The 23,085-nt window shown below is 39.6% G+C and overlaps 1 protein-coding gene across 2 annotated transcripts in view; it reads right to left on the bottom strand.

The window, feature by feature from the left end:
- Window positions 1–19,104, bottom strand: part of DGKH (diacylglycerol kinase eta) — a 162,231-nt gene extending 143,127 nt beyond the window's left edge. For both annotated transcript variants that reach the window (XM_021697865.1, XM_021697866.1), the window contains exon 1: window positions 18,913–19,104. In XM_021697865.1, coding sequence (XP_021553540.1) covers window positions 18,913–19,104 — 192 coding nt within the window. The remainder of the gene's footprint in view (window positions 1–18,912) is intronic.
- Between the last annotated feature and the right edge of the window lie 3,981 nt (window positions 19,105–23,085).

Below are 23,085 nucleotides of genomic sequence, written 5' to 3'. Positions count from 1 at the left end.
AGTCTATATCATGGAAACCTGATAGACTCCACAAAAAACCTGCTAGAACTGATAAATGAATTCAGTAAAGTTGCAGGATACAAAATCAACATACAGCAATCTGTTGCATTTCTATACACCAATAATGAAGCAGCAGAAAGAGAAATTAAGAAAACAATCTCCTTTATAATACCACCAAAAATAATAAGATACCTAGGAATAAACCTAACCTATGAGGTAAAAGATCTGTACACTGAAATCCATAAAACACCGATGAAAGAATTGAAGATGACACAAAGAAATAGAAAGACATTCCATGTTCATGGATTGGAAGAACAAATATTGATAAAATGTCTATACTAACCAAAGCAGTCTGTACATTAAAAGCACTCCTTACCAAAATACCAACAGTATTTTTCACAGATTTAGAACAAACAATCCTAAAATTTGTATGGAACCACAAAAGACCCCAAATAGCCAAATCAATCTTGAAAAAGAAAAGCAAAGCTGGAGGCATCACAACTCTAGTCTTAAAGTTATACTACAAAGTTGTAGTGTTCAAAACAGTATGGTATTGGCACAAAAATAGACACCTAGATCAACAGAACAGAATAGAAAACCCAGAAATGAACCCACAATTATGTGGTTAATTAATCTTTGATAATGCAAGAAGGAATACCCAATGAGAAAAAAACAGTCTCTTTAACACATGGTGCTGGGAAAACTGGATAGCAACATACAAAAGAATGAAACTGGACCACTTTCTTATATCATACACAAAAATAAATTCAAAATGCATTAAAGACCTAAGTGTGAGACCTGAAACCATAAAAATCTTAGAAGAGAACATAGGCAGTAACTTCTTTGACAATGGCCATAGCACTTCTTTCTAGATATGTCTCATGAGGCAAAGGAAACAAAAGCAAAAATAAACTATTGGACTGCAACAAAATAAAAACCTTCTGCACAGCAAAGGAAACAATCAACAAAACTAAAAGGCAACCTACGGAATGGGAGAAGATATCTGCAAATGATATATCTGATAAAGGGTTAGTATCCAATAAAAAAACTTACACAACTCAACACCAAAAAAACCAATACTCCAACTTAAAAATGGGCAGAAGACATGAACAGACATTTCTACAAAGAAGACATACAGATGGCCAGCAGACACATGAAAAGATGCTCATCATCACTCATCATCAGGGAAATGGAAATCAAAACTACAATGAGATTATCATCTCACACCTGTCAGAATGGCTAAAATTAACAACATAAGAAGCAACAGGTGTTGGCGAGGATGTGGAGAAAAAGAAACCCTCATGCACTGTTGGTGGGAATGCAAACTGGTGCAGTCACTGTGGAAAACAGCATGGATGTTCCTCAAAAAGTTAAAAATAGAAGTGCCTTATGATCCAGCAATCGCACTACTGAGTATTTTTACCCAAAGAATACAAGAACACTAAAGGCATATATGCACCCCTATATTTATCATGGCATTATTTACAATAGCCAAGATATGGAAGTAGCCCAAGTGTCCATCAATTGATGAACGGATAAAGAAGATGTGATATATGTGTGTGTGTGTGTGTATCAAGAACATATATATATAATGGAATATTATTCAGCCATAAAAAGATTGAAATCTTGCCATTTGCAATAATATGGATGAAGCTACAGAGTACAATGCTAAGCAAAATCAGAGAAAGATAAATACCACATGATTTCACTCATATGTGGAATTTAAGAAACAAACGGGCAAAGGGAAAAAATAAGAGAGAAAGAGAAAAATCAAGAAACAGACTTAATTACAGAGAACAAACTCATGAGTTAAATAGGTGATGGGGATTAAGCAGTATACTTGTTGAGATGAGCACAGGGTATTGTAGGGAAGTGCTGAATTACTCTATTGTATACCTGAAACTAACATAACACTGTATGTTAACTAACTAGAATTAAAATAAAAACAAAAAAGAAAAAAAAGAAATAAGAAAAGAGCAAATACCCATAATTCTACAATACAATGAGAAATCACTGTATCTCTGTTATGTCCTTTCCTGGGGCCCAGAGTCTATACATATTACAATCTCCTTTTTCTGCCCTATATATTGTGAGTACCTTCCATGTCAAGATGATGCTTTGTTCATCTATCTACTCTCTTGGTACCTACTGAACATCAAATGCCTGCCAGATATTGCGTACTTGATGGAATTTTTTGATATAGATACAGCATATTAATTTAACCAGTTCTTTATTATTGGACATCTGTATCATAAACAAAGAATGAGAAATAATCTTTCTGGCTAAACACTGAAGAGGTTTAAGAAATTATTTGCCTTGTCACTTAGTATATGGTAAGTTTCAGTATGTCAGGATTCCACAAGCCTGTACTTTCTATTTTCTTCCTTAGTATCACATTTTAAAATTCTTTCCAACCCTGAAACTATGCCATTACTTACCTATATTTATTCTGGTACTTTTATGATTTGTTTATTATAAATTTGATCTTTATCCTATCTGGAAAGTTTGTAGTCCATACTGCGAGGTAAGGATTGGGCTTCCAATTTTTTTAACTAAATGGTGAGCCAGCTGCCTCAAGAGGAATTATTGAGTAATCCAGTTTTCCCCACTTGAAATATTATCATTATTGTAAAGTATATTCTTATATATTTATGGGCAAGTTTCTGAACTTTTAATTCTGTTCCATTTATCTTTCAATTTATTCCCTTATCAAAGCCACATTCACTGTTTTTGTAGCTTTGTGCTAAATTAATTACATCTGATTGGCTAAGGCCCTCTTGTTACTCTTCCTTTTCAATATGTATTATTTTACGACCTTACAGATCATTTTAGTAAGTTAGCCCAAATTCAAATAGCAAATGTATTTGTAATTGTGTAAAATTTAGAGGTAAGCCCGATAAAACTTATAGCATTCATCCAGATTCTTTTTGTACCTCAGCAAAGTTTCAGTTTTCTTGATGTTTTCATGATATTCTGTACATTTCTTAAACTTACTTTTCATTTTTATCTCACTAAAAATATCTTGTAATACCATTTGAGTTTACAGTGGGCCATTCCTATGAAGCCTACTTTATCATTAGTTTTAATTATGGCAAAATGCACTTAACATAAAACTTACCATCTTAACCATATTTAAGTGTACAGGTTAGTGGCATTGAGTATAGTCACATGGTTGCGCAACCATCACCACCATCCAACCACAGAACTCTTTTCATCTTGCAAAAATGAAGCTCTGAACCCATTAAACACTAACTCCCCATTCCCTAATTTCCCTCAGCCTCTGACAACCACCACCCTTTCTGTCTTTCTGACACTGACTACTCTAGGTAATTCATCTAAGTGGGATTATATGTCTTTTTGTAGCTGGTTTATTTCACTTAGCATAATGTTCTCAAAGTTCATCCATGTTGTAGCATGTGTCAGAATTCTTTCCTTTTTTAAGACGATTGCATGTATATACCAAGTTTTGGTTTTTTATTCATTCGTCAATGGACATTTGAGTTGCTTCTACTTTTCGGCTCTTGTGAATAATGCTGCTATGAACATGAGTGTATGACTGCTTTATAATTTAAATGTTTTATGTATCATGTGCTCATATTGTATAGATGGTTAATTAAACTATACCTCAGCCTGTAGGTATAAATGGGGTCACAGGGAAGACAATAATCCATACTTTACTTGCTCATGTAGGACCCTAGTCTTCCCCCCTTCACTAAAAATTTTCCAGGGAATGTCTCATGTATGTTCACAGTTTGCCTTGACAGGAAGGTCAGCACATGTGACTTCCCCTATTCATTCCAGCTTCTCAATTACACCACACACACTGGGGCCCTGAAGGTAATAATGCCATAGAATGAGTATCTTCCTGTCCCCTCCTTATATCCACCATCTTGTAACAAAGGAGAATGAAGGAGCTGATAGAACATATTAGAAGTCTTCCTCATTAAGAAGAGGAGGGGAGGGGAGTCTGGCTGGCTCAGTCGGTAGAGCATGCAACTCTTGATCTTGGGGTTGTGAGTTCAAGTCCCATATTGAGTGTTGAGATTACTTAAAAATAAAATCATTTTAAAAAACGAAGAAGAAGGGAAAGACCATGAATGCTTGAATGGTAATAATTTAGTACTGTTGTGATATGTATGGATGACGATAACATGGGAAAGTTGAATCTCCTTCCACATTCTTCCCTTCCTACTGTGGAATCTTAGCTAGATCTATGAGAACATCTCCATCCCCTTATCAACCTACCAAAAGGTTTACAATTACACAGCTTAGACTCTGGCCTGCCAAAGGCTGGATACATACAGGGATTATCACTATGACCGAAGATTTCACTAGCACCTCACTCCCTTGCATCCTTCTAAGTGCAAAAGCACCCTTCGGAAAGAGTGCCCTTCACCTCAAGATTCTGTTTGTGTGGGTTTTTTTTTTAAGATTTTATTTATTTATTTATTTGAGAGAGAGAGAGAGAGCATGAGCAGAGGAGAAGCAGGCTCCCCGCTGAGCAGGTAGCCCAACATGGGGCTCAATCCCAGGACCCTGGGATCACGACCTGAGCTGAAGGCAGATGCTTAACCAACTGAGCCACCCAGGTGCCCCTCAAGATTCTTGAATATGTGGTAACATTTACTAGCACCTACTGTGTGCCAGGCACTAAGCTAAGGACTTTATCTCTTCAATCCTCAAAAGAACCTTCTGAGAATTTAAATATGAGGAAATAAAACTTGGAGAGGTTCTTGACTTAACCAATAAGAACTAGAACTAGGGCCCATGGGTTACTTAATGCATGTTAAGGTTTCATTTGTATGTTGTTGTTTTTTTAAATTCCAACCCAGAGCCATTTATTTCTTTGAGGAACTATTTTCATGTTCGAAGTAAAATATTTTTTGTATTTTACTAATGAAGAGACCCCAGCTATGCATACATGATCCAGAGATTTCCCCAGCAAAACCTATTTTTAATGCATCTGTAAAGCATATTTAAAATAATTAATACTGGGGGCACCTAGGTGGCTCAGTTGGTTAAGTGTCTGACTCTTTTTTTTTTTTTTAAAGATTTTATTTATTTATTCATGAGAGACAGAGAGAGAGAGGCAGAGGGAGAAGCAGGCTCCCAAGGAGCAGAGAGCCCGATGCGGGACTCGATCCCAGGACCCTGGGATCATGACCTGAGCCGAAGGCAGACGCTTAACCATCTGAGCCACCCAGGCACCCTAAGTGTCTGACTCTTGATTTCGGCTCAGCTCGTGATCTCAGGGTTGTGAGATCGAGCCCCTAGTCCCCCTCTGCACTGGGCATGGAACCTGCCTAAGATTCTCTCTCTCCCTCTCCCTCTGCCCCTCCCCCTCTTAAAAAAATTTTAAACAAAATAATTAGAACTCTATAGCTTTTTTTAGTAGACTTTCTTTTCTTTCTCTCTTCTTCTTCTTTGAGTGGCTAAAATTTAATTCTTTGCAATGATTTTCTCTTCTACCCTTCCTTAGCTACTTGGTCCCATAGTCATTTCCTAAGACATCTTGAGTGCTCATTCTTTACCCAACATAAATTCCAGAGCTTGTCATTGTAATCTCTCCCTTGCATCCACCCTCAATCTCTCTGTCCCCTCTTGCTCTGCCATACTTATTTAACCAAACCACAACCCTGGCTTAACCCAGTTCTCTATTTATTCTGTGCCTACAGCCATGCATTTGAACATGGTCCCACAGCCAGGCTGATGGTGCTTACCTTCAGTTCATGGTCACTTGCCTCAGGTGTGCCCGAAATGCCACCTGATATTCACACTGCATGTCTCTACTCCATTCCCTTTCCCATTCTCCTATTCAAGTATTTCACACCTTTTCCTCTTTCCTAGATCTCCAAGATCCTCTCCCCCATCTTATTCTCAGCTGATGATCTAGCTTCTTATTCCACGAAGAAAACTGAAACAATCAGGAAAGAACTTCCAAAAGCACCTACTCCCGAATCTACTGCATCCTCTGGATTAACAATCCTGCTCTCAGGAAAGACCAGGCCTGCACGAGATCCCATCCTGCCCCACATATTGGTGAGGGTAGCATATACTTCATCCCTCAGTGACTCCCACATGGAAAACTAACAGACACATTTCCTTGGGACCTAGAAAAAAAATTTTTTTCCCTGACAATAATATTTTGTAAATGATCTTGTTGCTTTGGCTACCAGGAAGCTTGGGGCCAAATTTACAACTCATCTTTAACAACAGATAGATGATAGATAGATAAATAGGTAGGTAGATAGATAGATAGATAGATAGATAGATAGATAGATAGATAGATAGGACACAAACACCCTGCTTTATAGACTAACCTGCTAACATTCTTGGTCTCATAGTCCTATCTATATTTTACCTAAGCTTGATACACAATATTGAACATAAGCTGCTTCAGATATTTTCAGAAATGTTGGGAAATAATAGTACATAAAAATAAATCAGGCAGGGGCACCTGGGTGGCTCAGTCAGTTAAGCATCGGCCTTCGTTCGGCTCAGGTCATGACCCTGGGGTCCTGGGATCGAGTCCCACATCGGGCTCCCTGCTCAGCAGGGGGTCTGCTTCTCCTTCTGCCTCTCTCCATGCTCTTGCTTTCTCTCTCTTTCTCTCAAATAAATAAATAAAATCTTTTTAAAAATAAAATAAATAAATAAACCAGGCAGAGAAATAGGGAAAAAGGAGCATTTCAGGTAGAAGGAATATCACGTGAAAACACTTGGAGGTACCACAGTACCTGCCTTATTTTAGCAACAGAGAAGAGTTTGTCATGATCAGCCACAGGATGACAGTGACAGAAAACACAACTGGAATACCATGGCCCTGACTCTGCCTGGTATGTTCCAACACCAGATATCTGCATGGCTCACGTCACTTCATTCAGATCTCTGTTCAAAATCACTTCATCGAAGAGAGTCCTTCCTGGACCTAGTCAACTCAAATACTTTCCACACACACATACACCACCCCATCACTCCCTCCCCCTTTACCCTGTCTTATTTTCCTTCATTATGCTTATGAACATCTGATACACATTTGCATATATGTGTATTAACTTCTCCTTCGATAGAATGTAAGATCTAGTACACAGGATTTTTTTTATGTTATTTTACTATTCCAGCACCTACAACAATATGCAGTAAATACTGGCTAAACGAATAGAAAGGTAAGTTTACTATCAAACTGAGAAAGACCTACTAAGACATGCTAAGAAATTTTGACTTCATTCCACTAGTAATGGGCAATGTCTAAGATTCATGCAAAATGTGTTATGATCATACTTCCCTCTCATAGAGATAACTCTGGCAGCAGACCAGAGAGGAAATCCAGTGCAAACATCGAAATGATAAATTTTGCAGGTTAAATGAAGTTAGGGTAAGTAGCAATAGAAATAAAAGGAAAGGGATGAATTCACAACAAACACACATAGTAGACAAAGGGACAGTATATCATCTTAGTTTTGAACCAGGCATCAAGCCGGTCACTGAAGAGCTGTGTGACCTTGGGCAAGTTAGTTACTTTCTAATTCTTGGTTTCCTCATTTCTAAAATGAATATAATAGTTGTACCTACCTACTTAACAGCTTTGTCATGAAGATTAAATGAGATAATGTATGACAAAACAGAATTGACCACATTTAGTGACTGCTGACTGAGCTCCATGAAGAAGGGGACTGTGTCTGCTTCATACAGGGCTCGGTCCACCGGGCCTAGCACTCTGCCCAGCCAGAGTGGGCTCTGAATGCATATATGTTGACAGCAAATGAGTTAATGAAGATGATTAACAAGATAAAGAGTCAAAGTTAACTATGAGGCAAATCCTGTAAGATATAAAAGTAGTGAGGCAAAATGTGCCCAGTAGGTGGAGAGACTGTGAACATACCTGTTGGGTTTGAGAATGTCAAGGCTGATCTGGCTAGAGGACCCACTTGAGTCAGCACTGGTAGGCAAAGGAAATATAGGTCCAGGTCTCAGGAAAGAGCACAGGCTAGGGAAAGACTGGTACAGCCAGTCATGGAAGTCTAATCTAATCGATCACATTAACTAAGACAGAGGCAAACAGACTTAGAACAAGAATCCTAGGAAACAAAAACATTTAGCATTAGCCAAAGGAGTCAGGGCTAGAGACGGACAGGCAGTAAAAAGCTAATAAGAAAGATAAGAGAAATTCAAACCTTGAAAACAAAAGGGAAAGATGTGTGAAAAATGGTCACCAGCATCAAAATTGGCACGAAATACAGTTGAATGAAAACTAAAAAAGACCACTGGATTTTAGCACTTAGATGGTAGTGACCTTTGCAAAAGACGTTTTCATGAAGTGGTTGGGGCAAAAGCCAGATTGTGTGGACTGAGGAGTAAATAGGACTTGAGGAGACAGGGAAGATGTCAGAAAGATTATTCCAGGGTAAAGTAGATTTGGCCACAAAAGCACCTAAAAACCTACCTGGCCAATTATTTCCACTACCACCTCTAAAGTGGTCACTCGTTCCTATTAAAGTATTCTTTCATAAGACACGTGTAACATACATTACTCTAGAAACAAGGCTGACCCTAGCTAAAATCAAGTAGAATAAGCCTATCCTCATCGCTCTTGCAGTGTGAGTTTTCACATGTCCAAAGGGCCCTTCATGGTAGAAAAGACATTTTATTTTTAATGGCAAAATAATGACAAAATAATGGTCTATAAAACCATAATAATTTTATCAAGTCTTTTATTTTTTTTATTTTTTTTAAAGATTTTATTTATTTATTTGACAGAGAGAGACACAGCGAGAGAGGGAACACAAGCAGGGGGAGTGGGAGAGGCAGAGGAAGAAGCCGGCTTCCTGAGGAGCAGGGAGCCCGATGCAGGGCTTGATCCCAGGACGCTGGGATCATGACCTGAGCCGAAGGCAGACGCTTAACGACTGAGCCACCCAGGCGCCCCAGGTTTTTTAAAAAGTCAACAAAGAACAGTAGTCTATATACCCTACTGATTAGGTATTTAGAAAATACATGTATCGTGAATAATTTAGTTATCCAGATTTTATACCAATTTTAAAAAATAATTACAAAAATCAAGGATACAGAAGCACATGGTATATTTCTTTATCATTCATTACTTACCTACCCTATGAGGCAGAAATCACTATATCCATTTTGCAAATGAGAAAGCTGGCGTTCACAGAAGTGAATTGTATTGGTCACAGTATGCTAACTGATAAAGCAAACAATGTCCAAATCTCAGAGGCTTAACACAATAAAGGTCTATTTCCTTCTAGTGTCACAATCCAGTGTGATCAGCGAGGTTTAGGGGCAGGAGGCTCTGCTCCATGAAGTCATTCAAGGATCCAAGCTCCTCTCACTAGATAATCTACATCTAGGTGGCAGGTGAGAGAAGAGACAAAACACAGAGTCCCATAAAAGGCTTTAGAAGCCAAACAACAAACATCACTCCCACCCAAATTCCCCTGGCCTGAACTCAGTTACATAACCCCACCTATCTGCAAGGGGGGAATGAAATCCAAGGGTGGGCCAGGAAGAACAGAAGAAACAGAAACTGATGAGCACAGCATTCTGTCACATTAAGTAACGTGACTAAGGTCACCTAATAGTACCCAAAAGAGCCGAGATGCAAACCCAACACTACTCATGCCTGAAAGGAACCTTGCTATATTCTATGCCGCTGAACACGATTCATTTCATTGAACCCACCCTCCATTTTAGCATTTCTCCAAATGACCATGACAACAGTTGGTTATAGTATGTGTGTATTTTTTTTCACCTATCATTTATTGTCCGTCCTGCAAGTCCCCTTTACAAATCAATGGTTTTAGTCTTCTGAGGGATGTACACACAGATCTAAAATTTGGTGATCCCTCCAAAGCCCATCCATGCTAAGCAATGCAAGAACCCCAGGCTAAGAACTCTTCTCTATAGTACCACCTTACTTTTGACACTGTTAACCTACTTCCAACTTTCTACCTGCTTCCCCCTGACTCCCACCACCCCCAACGTCAGTCCCACTGATCCCCCTCCTTATCACAGCTTCTGCCTGTTGATTTTTGCATCTGCTGTTCCTTCTGCCTACTTTGCTTTTCCCTCAGAAGTCTGTGGTTCATTCCCTCAAGATCTTTGCTCAGATGTCACCTTCTCAGAAGACCTTTCCCCTTCCTACCCAACCACCACTCATGTTTTTTCTCTACAGCACTTCTCACCTTCTATTATGCTACACATTTTACATATTTATGAGTTCATAACTTCTCCCTGCATTAAAATGTGACCTCCATGAAGGCAGAGGTTTTTGTCTATTTTGTTTATTGCTCAATCCTGGCACATATGAGGGTGCTTGCAACACCATAAATATCTTTTTGAATGAATTGAGGGGCAGCAAAGGAGTAAAAAAGAGAAGGAGCACACAGGTAGATGTATGGTACTGGAAGTACTCTAGTTCCTACACTGGATTCAGGGCTGCTCATTTTACCATTCTGCTTCACAAACTACAGAGATATGTTCATATATGTAATGTGTATATAACAAATATAATATTATATATTATAATATTATAATATAATAATTATAATTATATATTATGTTCATATACCATATATAACACACATTACATGTATTTATATATGTAAGCATATATAAAATTTATATTTATTATATATTAATGATATCTAACATTATATTATAACATTATTTTAATGTTATAAGTTTTTTTTTTTAGATAGAGAGCAAGAACGTGGCAGGGGGGAGAGGGAGAGAGAGAATCTTAAGCAGGCTCCACACTCAGGGCTGAGCCCAAAGCGGGGCTCAATCTCATGACCCTGAGACCATGACCTGAGTCAGTCGCTTAACTGACTGAGCCACCCAGGCACCCCCATTAAAATTTTAAAGTACTATATGAGTTTGTACAAACAATCCAAGTCAAAACAGTATGCCTGCTCAGGTATACAGCCCGGCAAAATTTCTGATTTAAATAAAATAGATAGAGAAAATGGCACCCCAAATGTCATTTCCATCCCTTAACTAGTTAAAAATAAATTTTACGCATACTTCTTCCTCAGCTATGTTTTAATAGGCCACATGGAAAATTACCTTATATAATTCTTTTTAACGCTATATCATGACCTTTTAAAAATAGCATTTTACCTTATGGAAGTGAAACTAACAGTTTTCTTTGAAAACCTATTTGTAGAGTTAGCTACCTAAAAGGATTTCTTCTAAATTAGTCCTTCTAAAGATGTTTTTCAAAGTGATTCCGTGATTTTGCTAACAGTAATTAAAATCAGGAGAGATTTCAGCTGAAATTTTTTATTCAGAAATTCATTTTGCAAACACACACTTAAACATGTCACTAAAAACGTGGGATTCAAATGCAAAAAGACGTTATAAAATCCGTAACATTGGTGAGAGATATACTTACAGACTAAACAAATTGATAAAGGGCAGGACAGGAAGGAGGAGGAAGGGGTAGGGACTGGAGAAGGAGAGGGAGGGGGGAAGGGCGAGGAGGGGAGAGAAGTGGAGACTGCCTGCATCCACCTGTGTCTGTACCCTGTAGAGGTAAGGCTTCAAAACCCAAGAGGCTTATGGAACTCCTGAAAAAAAGGAATTTGGAACCTACCATTGGGTCCACCGTGCCGGGGAATAATGGCACAGTAGTTAGAAGTCTTGCTTTTGAGTTCCAGCCTGCCATTTACTCAGCAGATATTAAACTGAGTCTCAGATGTAAAATTTAGGCAATTTCGCACAACTGTTAAATTAGCTCATGTGTATTCAGTTTATTCAGTTACGAAAACCGCTCTGTAAACAATAAAATGCTAAGTAGAGAGGAATTTTAAAATTTCTGACATAAATGCCCCAAGCCTATACAAAAAGATTTATTGTAGTAAATCACATGCTGGTGGTCTGAAAAAGTCGTAGGATTCAAATGGCACAGCGAGAAGGTTAGAAATTCCAGCTCCAAACATAATAAAGTTAATCATATTTCTTTGGTATAAAACAAGAGCCTGATAGTCTTCCAAATATCCTCATAACAAAGAGCAAGGGGGAGGGAATTATTACTATATATGTTCATTTGAAAAAAAAAAAATAAACGACTACCTAAAACAGAAACAACGTGAATTGAATCCTAAATTAAGGCTATTATCAATAATGATTATTGACCATTTTAAACCACTTAACCAAATCAAAAATACAAATGTGTTTCAAGTGACTAAATATTCACAGAGAAATATACTCGATACCCAGCAAAACCACACAAATTTGCCAAGGAAAAATAATGTACTAACATGTTACGGCTTTTTTCAAAGGTCTATTCTTAGATATAAAACAAACTCTCTTTAATTAAAACCTTTGCTTATAAACACATTTCTTGAGTAAGTAAAGCCTAACAAATCCAATATGAGTGAAACCCTGTACCCTGGAAACAGAAAGGAGCCCTGGGTGGTTGACAATGGTCGTGTCATATAACCTTTTGTCACTCCGACCACAACAGCAAACATGCAACCTTAAACTAAGCGAAGGCTTTCTAAATTTAGATACTTTCAAATAAGGCATCTTAAGTTATATGTAAAGGTTTAGTAAATTATTTATTATGTCTCTTATCTTTGATAATGGAATATCATGTTTAACTTGTAATCAAAATGGAAAGAAAGCTGTTATACCATGTATTACTGTACCAGGACTCAGATTTTCCAGTCTATATTTAGTTCACATTAAAATGGAAGCAAAGACGCAAACCAAGCTAAAAATAAAATGTTCTACAAAGATGAGATTTTTAAATGGATTGAAATCTAGCTTTATTTGGTCCCTTAAATGCTGATTGCATCGAGCAGCACCTTAACTTTGCAGTGCTTGGCAAACCGAACTGTACCATTTTCCACCATCTAGAATAGGGGTCAGAAAACTATGGCCCACCAGCCAAATCTATGGGCCATTTTCTTCTGGCCACCTGATTTTGTACAGCCCATCAGTTAAGAAGGTTTTTACATGTTTAAATGGCTTTTTAAAAAAAGAAGATGAAGAATATTTCTGAATACCTGAAAACTATGAAATTCAAATTCCAGGGTCCTTAAAGTTTTATCTCCCCACTTATTCATTTAAGTATTGTCTATGGCTGCTTTCACAGAACAACAGTAGAGTTGAGTAATTTTGACACAGCCTTTATGGCCCACAAAGCTTAAAACTTTACTATCTGAACCTCTACAGGAAAAACTCACCAAGTTCTGCCCTAGATGAATGTTAATTATTCTTGTTATTCAAAATATCTTCCTGCGCATCACCTAGCAAAATGTTAAAATTCCTACTTGCTTCTCATATCCTATTGAGCTCCTGAACAATAAACCTGTCGATATTACTTTATTCTCATTTCTTAACAGTCTTCTAGCTATGTTTCTGTTTCTCCTCATACTTGGATCATCACCCAATCCAACAATTCCACTCAGAATTGTGCTTAAAAGTTTTAAGTAATATTTTCTAATCTATTCTGTCTCTGTTTCAAATGTTAGATATAAACCATCATGGCCCACTAAGGGGCTGCCACCTACAATGTGAAAAATGCTGAGCAAGTCTTCCCTAGACTACTCTAACTACAGTTATGGTGAAAGATAATGTTTTAATTGCACAAACTGCATCTCATTAGGCAGTGAAAAATACAAATCAATATTTCCATATACTGCCCTACCATAAAGGTACAAGAATTTATTTATACATCCTTCATGTTAAAGTAAAACCAAGGTACTAATTGAAGATTGTGGTGACTATTTTCTTAATGTGCTTAAAGAGATATCTTAATCCAGATATAATGTTGCAAAGTTCTGAATATCTTTTCAGGGGTTAGGTATGTTTTACCTAAATTTAAAGACCCATAAAAAGAAAGACCCATCAATATTCTGAATTAACTGTAAGAAGACATAGAAATGCCAGATCAATGAGAGCACAATAAACCTAATTAGGAGACATTTTTGACACATGAAGCTTTAAGACCTTTGCCGAGATGAATCATTTTTTTGTCTGAAAAAGTCACTGAGATGGTTCACTTGTTGATACCATGTGGCTTACGATGGTTGAACAATCTTAGTCTACAAATCTGACCGAGGTTCCTTCAGCCAGTCCCTGTATTCATGGGCCACAGTATTCATCAGCCAACAAAAAGCAAACAAAGCTTCTTTCACATTCATGTTCAAAACCAAGGTGGTCTGAGTTTATATTAGTGCTGTTTCAGAATGTCTCATTCTCAATAAATACCTGTGAAATTCTCTGTAACAGTAAAGCTGAATGTAAAATCAACCTTCTCCTTAAGACAGAACTAAGAATTAGGAATAAGAGCCAAGGACAAGGAGAGAGGAAGACAAGGGATGAATTACAGCTCCCATTGGCTTTCTCACATCAGCACCATTTCCACTTTTTTAAGTAAGGGATTTTTTTTCCTTTGGGGAAATAGAGGCAGCCATAAAATTATCTTCTGTTTAGCACCTGGCTAGCTAGCTGAGACTACCCAAAATTCCACTTAGCTGATACAGAGAAAGGAAAAAAGTGAAAAACAGAGAGATAGAAAAATAGTACAAAGCAAGGACAAAGAAACAGGAAAAAAATGAAAAGGAGAACAAAGAGTATACAAAATGGGGATGTGAGGAGGGTACTAAAATGTACAGGAGAATTTAATTATTAAATCACACTAATTTTAAAAGCATGCCAGTCTTATTTTTTACTTTAAGAGTCATCATATCCACTGCAAAACAAAACAAAACAAAACAAAACAAAACTGAGATTAGTGTTGTCCTAAAATAACCCATATTTCCTACCATAGAGAAATGGGTAATTAAATGATGATATATCATGTTAGGATGAACCAAATGAAATTTCCCACATTCAACCATTTTTTTCCAGCTTTATTGATATATAACTGACAAAATTATATATAAAGTATACAACGTGATAATTTGATAGACATACATATTGTGAAATAATTGCCACAATTAGGTTAATTAACATAACCAGCACCTCACATAATTAATGTGTGTGTGTGCTTGTGTTTAAGGATGCTTAAAATCTAGGGATGCCTGGGTGGCTCAGTCAGTTGAGCATCTGACTCTTGATTTTGGCTCCGGTCATGATCTCAGGGTCATGATATCAAGCCCCAAGTCAGGCTCTGCGCTCAGGGGGTAGTCTGCTTGAGAAGCTCTCTCCTCCTCCCTCTGCCCCTCCCCCTGCTCTCTCTCTCTCTCAAATAAATAAATAAAATCTTTTTTAAAAAGTGAGAATGCTGGGACACCTGCGTGGCTCAGTCTGTTAAGCAGCTGCCTTCAACTCAGGTCATGATCCCAGAGTTCTGGGATTGAGTCCCGCATGGGGCTCCTTGCTCAGCGAGGAGCCTACTTCTCCCTCTGCCTGGCTCTCCTTCTGCTTGTGCTCTCTCTCTCTCTGTCTCAAATAAAAATAAAAAATAAACTAGGGCACCTGGATGGCTCAGATGGTTAAGCGTCTGCCTTCAGCTCAGGTCATGATCCCAGGGTCCTGGGATCGAGTCCCACATCAGGCTCCCTGCTAGGCGGGGAGCCTGCTTCTCCCTCTCCCTCTGCCTCTCTCTCTCTCTGACTCTCATGAATAAATAAATAAAACATTTAAAAAATAAATAAATAAATAAAAAATAAAAAATAAACTAACTAAATAAAATAAAATAAAAAGTAAGAATGCTGAAGATATATTCTCAGCAAATTTCAAGGGTACAATACAGGATTATTAACTATAGTCACTATGCTGCACATTAGATTCCCAGAACTTATTCATTCTATAACTGAAAGTTTGTACCCTTTCACCAACATCTTCCCATTTCCCGGACCTCCCAGGCCCTTGATCATTTCTGACCTACCCTTGACCATTTTTGACCTACTGACCTAGCAAATTCATTTAGTTCAACCTAACATAATGGAATACTTTCCCACCATTAAAAAGAATGAGGTAGATGTGCACACGCCATTAGGGAAATGATCGCATTAGAACTCCAAACAAGACACAGCATTGTGTACAGAATGTTCCCATTTGTACTTTTTAAAGAAACATATGTATGTTCATAGACATTTTCTGGAAGCATACCAAGAAATATGTCAACAGTTGCCTCTGTGATGAAGATTAGAAAGTCTGGAGTGAGAGGGAGATTACTTTCCACTGAATACCCTCCCATCACTGAATATCCTCTCACACTCTTGAATATCCTTTTATATGCATGCATTCTTATTTCAAGTAAGAAAAAACCCCGGATACTTTCCAAATGCCACAATTAATTTGAGATTATTCAAATGATTTAAAATATTAACCAGTATTTACAACAAAGAACATTTTAAATAAGGTCATTACTTTGGTGGCCTTTTTTACCCCAAACCTAAACTCACCAAACAACTTCATGACCATAAGGCTCTTCAAGGAAACTAAAGTAAGTACCATGTTTTCATAATAATATCCATATATATGAAGCATTACATATAAGTGTATAATATATAGTAAGTTATTCATTTAAGAAATATTTTGATTTCTTTTTTTAAGATTTATTTATTTATTTTGAGAGAGAGAGAGAGCATGAGCAGAGGAGGAGCAGAGGGAGAGGGAGAGACAGAATCTCAAGCAGACTCCATGCTGAGTGCTGAGCCCAACACAGGGCTCGATCTCATGACCTGAGATCACAACCTGAGCCGAAATCAAGAGCCAGAGGCTTAACCAACTGAGCCACCCAAGCGCCCCAGAACTGCTTTCTGTCTCAAAAACCACTAGGCCTTGGGCTAGTCCTGGCCTCGTTCTCCTCCAGACTCTCCCATCTTGCCGATCTGTGGAGATGATCAAGCAAGTATAGTCTTTTTCTAAAAGATCTTTTCCCTTAACTCTTCCCTGGATCAAATTTAGCAGTTCTCACTTTATGAATCCCCTTCCTACCCTAGCTCTCTTCCCTGAGAATCAGTATATGTGATAAAAAGATATAACTGATGAAATCTGTAGCATATATGAACAGTCTGGACTGAGGTGGGGGGGCAGGCGGAGAGTTTGAGGCTCACCAGTCTCAGGAGTTTAAGGCCTGGATCTCACGTGTTCGTATATGAAAATGCTGATGAACTTGTAAACATTTGTATGAGTTAGTATAAAATGCAGAATTTCTGAAATTCAATACATCTTGGGAAATTTAAGAAATATTTCATTTAACGATCACTCTCTAATCATGGAAAAAATCATGCACTAAATATTTTTATTAGAAAGTTAAATGGAAAACCAATAATAAATGTGCTTTTTGAATTTATTCTTAGTCTCAAAAACATGCTTTACCCCAAACCATAGATAATACAAAATTTAAAGAATATGAACTTAGCTATTATCATAAATTCCTGAGACCTACAAATTTTAATTGTACCCACCCCCAAATTTGTTGTTTAACTTAACTCAAATTAGAGCCATCTCTAAATTTTCTTTCAAGCAGTATAAATGTACTGGTAAATTCTGATATGTTTGCATGGAATTTTAACCATTTCATAAGAATCTATAAAATATGCCATTTTTTAAACTTACCATTTTGCCCATTAGTAACACAGTTTTATAAACTTTTTTAAAATTAAGATTTCAAATGTTAAAGGCACTGTTACAAAGTCCCTATCTTGTTTAGCCGTTATCTTCTAAAAATATATTAAACCCATATCCTTAAGTTATCATAGATTCTACTAAATGAAGAAATGTCACTATTAAAATGAGTTACAGGATGGGCAGTTAAAAAAAAAAAAAATGACCGAAAAAAGCAATCTTTGACTCTTTGCTAAGTGCATCTTGTTAACACTTGCGTGTGCTTACATGTATTTATTTTAGAAAATAAGGAGGCAGGCTAATAAAAGCATGATTTCATAAACATGTAATAAAAGTTCTACTCCCATATAGGAGTCCACTGACCTTAAAAAACAAATTCTCATAAAACTAACTACAGAATTAACTTTTGCAAATTTATTTTTAAAGAGAGCACAAACCCAATAATTTCATTGGTTCTCTTCAAATAACTCATTAAAGTACCCCAGTGATAACAGACTTTTAAAGTATGATGATTTTTAAAGTATGATGAAAACTGAAAAATATGAATAATCCTTCAGTGTGGTAAGCATTTCCTATGTATATGCTCAAGATCTATTTAAAACTCTCAACTTTGAGCCCTCAGGGGTCAAAAGCACCTGCTACATAAATAAGAGTAACACAGCTTGCTAATGTCCATATAACACAAAGAGGTTAATCTTCATTAAGATAACCATGGCTGGTAAGATCTGAACCCTGCACTCAGCAGGAACCCACGACTCAATAGCCTGGCTTGCTGATGTGTCTCGCAGGGTATGTTTAACCGCCAGCATCATTTACACAGGCGTCGCGCCTTGGCTTCTGCGGGAGGTAAGGGGGCTGTTTGCTGTCACCTCCCCACCCACCCTTTCGGAGTGGTCCTGGGGAGGAGACAGCTGCTGCCCGCGGGAAGGGAAGGTGGGGGGCTTCTTGCATCTTTGGCTGGTCGGCCTGCACTCGGCTCTCTGCGCAAGGCACATACTCCACCCAACCACTGCACGCAGGGAGGACAAAAAAATAAAACAGTCCTTCTAAGTTCCCTGAGTGGGAACTCTCAAGAGCGCTTCAGCATTTTCCCACGCTCCCGCCGAGCCGCTGGTTTCCTTCTCCTCCAAGTCGGCCGCCGAGCTCCCCGGGAGCCCACCCTGACCGCCTCCCTCGCCGGGCCGAGAATCCCTTCCTGCCGCGCGGCGGTCCAGCACCGCCGGCCCCGCCCCCGGGCCAGGCCCCGCCCTCACCTTCTGCCCCACGTTCCCGGGATCGCCGGCGCGCTCCGAGCGCCCCAGGCGCCCTCGCTCCTCTTCCCCGCCCCGAAGCCGCCCGCTTTCCACGCTGCCCTTAGGCCCGCCTCACCTTGGTCCGGATCTGCCCCGAGGTGGACACTTTGCGGATCAGTTTCTGGGGTCCCTCTTGCTCCGCTTCGCTGTCAGAGGAATCGTCTCCGGGCCCCGCCGAGGCAGCGCCGGGAGTGACCGCGGCGCCGGCCGCGGCGGCCGCTCCTCCCGCGGCGCCCGGAGGGTGGTGCTGGCCGCCGGCCCCGGCCATCCTCTCCGACTCCTGCGGGGACACAGCACCGCCCGGCGGGGGCGGCGGCGGCGGTCAGTGGGTGCGCTCGGTCCGAGCCGGGCCCAGAGCCCCGCGCCCGGCTGCAGCCGCCATCTTCAGCTCCCCCAGCCGCCCCCGCAGGAAAAGGGGCGCGCGGGATCAGACCCCTTCCCAGCAGCGGCCCTCCAGGCCTCTCCGCCCGGCTCCGGCCAGAGCGGCGAGCGCAGTGGGGCACAAGGGACGCGGACCCCGGCCCGCTTGGGACCCCTGCGCACCCAGCCTCGGGATGTTACAGGGTTCCTGACCCAGAATACGACCTGCACGGGTAGAGAGGATGGGAGTGACAGAGGGACAGGGGCAAACTACCACTTCCCCCTGGGGCCTGGGGTCCCCAGGATGGACGGGAGTGGGGGGCGGGGGAGGGACAGGAAACCTCCGCAGCCCAGCCCCGCAAGCCGGGCAGTGGCTATGCTCCCTCCCTCGGCTCACGGGCAGCCGGGGCAAGAACGGCCCCTGGAGTAGAAAGGGAACCTAGAGCTTCCTCCCGACTCCCTTGGGTACACCCTGCCACCCCCTAGACCTAGAATCTCTCCAGAGCCTTGGGCCTCGCCGCACAGTTCCCGCTGAATAAAAGTCCCTTCCGCCCCCCACATGGATGGGCGCTGCCCCTTGTCCCCCGCGCATCTCCGATGAACCATACCTCTCCCGCCTCTACCTCGGGGTTCGGGTCCTTTCAGCTCTCCCGACCGCGGTGTTTAGTTCCTGGCCCACCCCCACCTCCATCCGGCGCACACGGAAGAGAAGAGCATTTTCCGGGAGGTTCCACTCCGCTCTGAGAACTTTTCGTTCAGAAAGAGCGATCCCTTTGGCTAACAGGAAACTGGGAAGGGCGTGGAGAGAGCGCAGAAACAAGAGAGTACACGCAGCCCAAGACCACAGAATGCAAAATAAATGCCTAAACTGAAGCGCTAACCGAGACTGCCTGGAAGCAAACAATGCACTGAAACCATGTGAACACCAGTGCCCAAGCACGAAAACATTGGAGGTCCTGGGAGAGCCACTCCCTAACCCGGACCAGAGCCGGAGGAAATGGGATCAACAGGCTGCCGCCACCCGCTCACAGCTCGTCCCAAGCGAGCTGGCTAAGCGGGCACTTGGGAATAGCAGCCTCGCGGCGGGTGTGCAGGCTCAGCGTCAAAGAACCTTTGTTGGTGTGGGAGGGCTTGGGGGAGAAGACACTAAAATGACAGATTCCTCTTGTCATCCACAGAGAACTCTAAACTTAGCTGTAGTTTTAAATAGGGCAAAAAGTCCCCGCCAGGCTGTAGGGACTCTTCACACTTCAGTAAAGCACTGAATCTCTTCAGCGTGTTCATGTCCTTCAGTACCCATTCCTATTTTTTCAGTTATGACCTTCTACTTTTTCAGTTGACATGACCTTTAAGGGTCCTCCAAACTAGCATTCTATTGAAGTTTTGTTTTGTTTCTTTTTAGTTGCAATCTTACTCTCAACAATAATTTGATTGCTCTGTCAAAACTAACAGTTCTAAGGGGTTATAAGAAACAATATTCAATCCCAATTCTATACATCCACATTGCTGATTAAAATGTAAAATGTGCTGGTTTGAATCTTCAGAGACAGGAGATTGCTGCCTTGAAATACAAACTGATGGAAGCTACTTCTCCAGCTTCTGTTGTCTTCTTTAGGAAGGGAAGGAGCCGGGCAAAATAAACTTTAAGAGCCGTTATGGCTTTGTAAATATGTAATTCTAGATCTACACAGAACATATTGTTGTGAAGGGAATTCTTTAAGAGAAAAATAATGGCCTTTAGCCCAACCTGTTTGGTCACTGATGAGTCCAATGGTTTGTCAGCATAGACATCAACACCTAGCAAAGGGCACTTTGAAGAATAAACCTAGTTCAGACTCCTCCTATAATGAAAGTGAGACCCAAAATCATGAGCTAGGGCCAAAGTCAAAATCGTATGATTACTATGCTAATATTCTAATCACTTTAGCACACCACATAACAAAATTTAGTTTGTCAATTATTATGTTTGTATTCACACTTCAGGCTTTCAAGTTTTATATAGCACCATGTTCCTAAGTCCAGGTGGAGTGGTTAAACTGAAATGCACTGTTGAACACCCATGCCCATCCTGTGATCTGAAGAGGGCTGAATAGAGTTCTCATTCTGATGCAGACACTGATTGCTTAAAGATACCCTAAAAGAGCTTCATGTGCAAGAGCTGGGCAATTAATGCCTCAAAGTGAAGGTATTTATTACTCCATAAAAATTTAACCTCAGTTGTACCTGCTCTTCAAAGACTCCTGTAACAAGTTCTAAAACTTGGTTGTGACTTTGAAAGCATAGCCAGTCTTAGCCTACTCATGCTAAATAAATTATCCCTGCTCTACAGTTTCCCTAGCACATAGAACACTCAGAGTGAAAATAGTGTGTAGGCAAATGAAGGAATGTCACTTCATTTCCCACAAAAGGCAGTTCATGAAAACCCTGTTTTCTTCAATCACCTCTTCTGAGGAGATTGTTTCAAGTAATCCCTAATGGAAGGTACCCGATCCATTAGATTCTTCTCAGTTCTTATCCGTAAACTAGAAGTTTCCAGAATGAATACCCAATCTGGATAACGGTATACCTGCAAGGTACTTCACTTCCCTTACAAATATAATAGCAATGTCAAGAGTTCCATACTTTCAACCATTTTAATGTAGCTCAGAACGGCAACTGAAACAAATTTCAAATATGTGGTATATTACATTATTTCTTCGATTTACAAGATTCCCTTGACTTTTTCCTTACGTGGTGTTTTTAGATTTTCAAATAATTTCTTAGATGTGTCTTACATATTTCTTTTATTATTGTTACTTTGAAATCTTTGTTTGGCACATAACATATCACAAACACACTATTAAAAACTTGGACATAAGCCATGTAGACACTGCTTTCGGGATGAAATGGAAATAGAAGCTACCACTAAATCAGGTTTCTACTTTATAGGGCTTCCTGCCCCGTTTAAAGAAAGGAAAATTATTACACTGAAGATGTATAAATCACAGCCAATTTTCATTGTGATACCGATTTTGTGAATATTAACATATTCTTACTGATAGATATTTTAAATTATATTCTTATTATTGACCATTACCTTTAACAAAAGAGGTTTAATATCCATTTGCAACTTTTAAATCCCTTATGGTCTATGCTTTTATGTTAAACACTATATCACAAATATGTAGAACTCTACACTTATATACTGAAGGACCCAAGTTGGACTTTCAAACAGTAACATTCTAGGACCCATACTCCTAATCAATGGAAACCATGCAAAGAACACTGCAGGCGAATAAGTACAGGCCTGCTTTCATTCAAACTTTATAACTACTTCCATAATATACTATCTGTTATATATTTGAAATTTAACATTCAAAACTTTACTCCATTAAAATTTCCTTGGTTGTTACCTGAGTGAAAAAAGATTTTAGATTCATCATGCTAAGCAACTCCATGTACCTATGGTTATCCCTGCACCTAAGGCAAAAACCTTTTGTCATCTAGACCTAATGCACAAATACGCTTATAACTTCTCATTTATATTCTGGCCCCTTTTCCTTTGAAACTCTTCCCTTTCTAATTTTCCATTAGTTTATTGAAGCATTTCATCAGAGCCAAGTAGACAAAAATCACATGGAAATAAAAACAAATTTTAGTAAGTAAAATGTACCCTAGTATCCTAGTATCACTGTCTGAGGTCTGCTTTGTAAATATGCCCACAATTTCTGAGTTTTGGCTGGAATTCAAGCTATCCATCTCCCCACCCCCACCCCAGGATATCATCTATGAGTAAGGGTTGTTTGGCTAAATATCTTCCCTCCCACCACCAAAATATTTTCATATTGATTAGAAATTTAGGTAATGCCTCTATTTCCACTGATTTGATTACATTCCAAAGCTAGCATTA

The sequence above is a fragment of the Neomonachus schauinslandi genome, chromosome 3 (genome assembly GCF_002201575.2).
Source record: "Neomonachus schauinslandi chromosome 3, ASM220157v2, whole genome shotgun sequence".
Lineage (NCBI taxonomy): Eukaryota > Metazoa > Chordata > Mammalia > Carnivora > Phocidae > Neomonachus > Neomonachus schauinslandi.
This window is presented reverse-complemented; position numbering and strand designations above follow the sequence as displayed.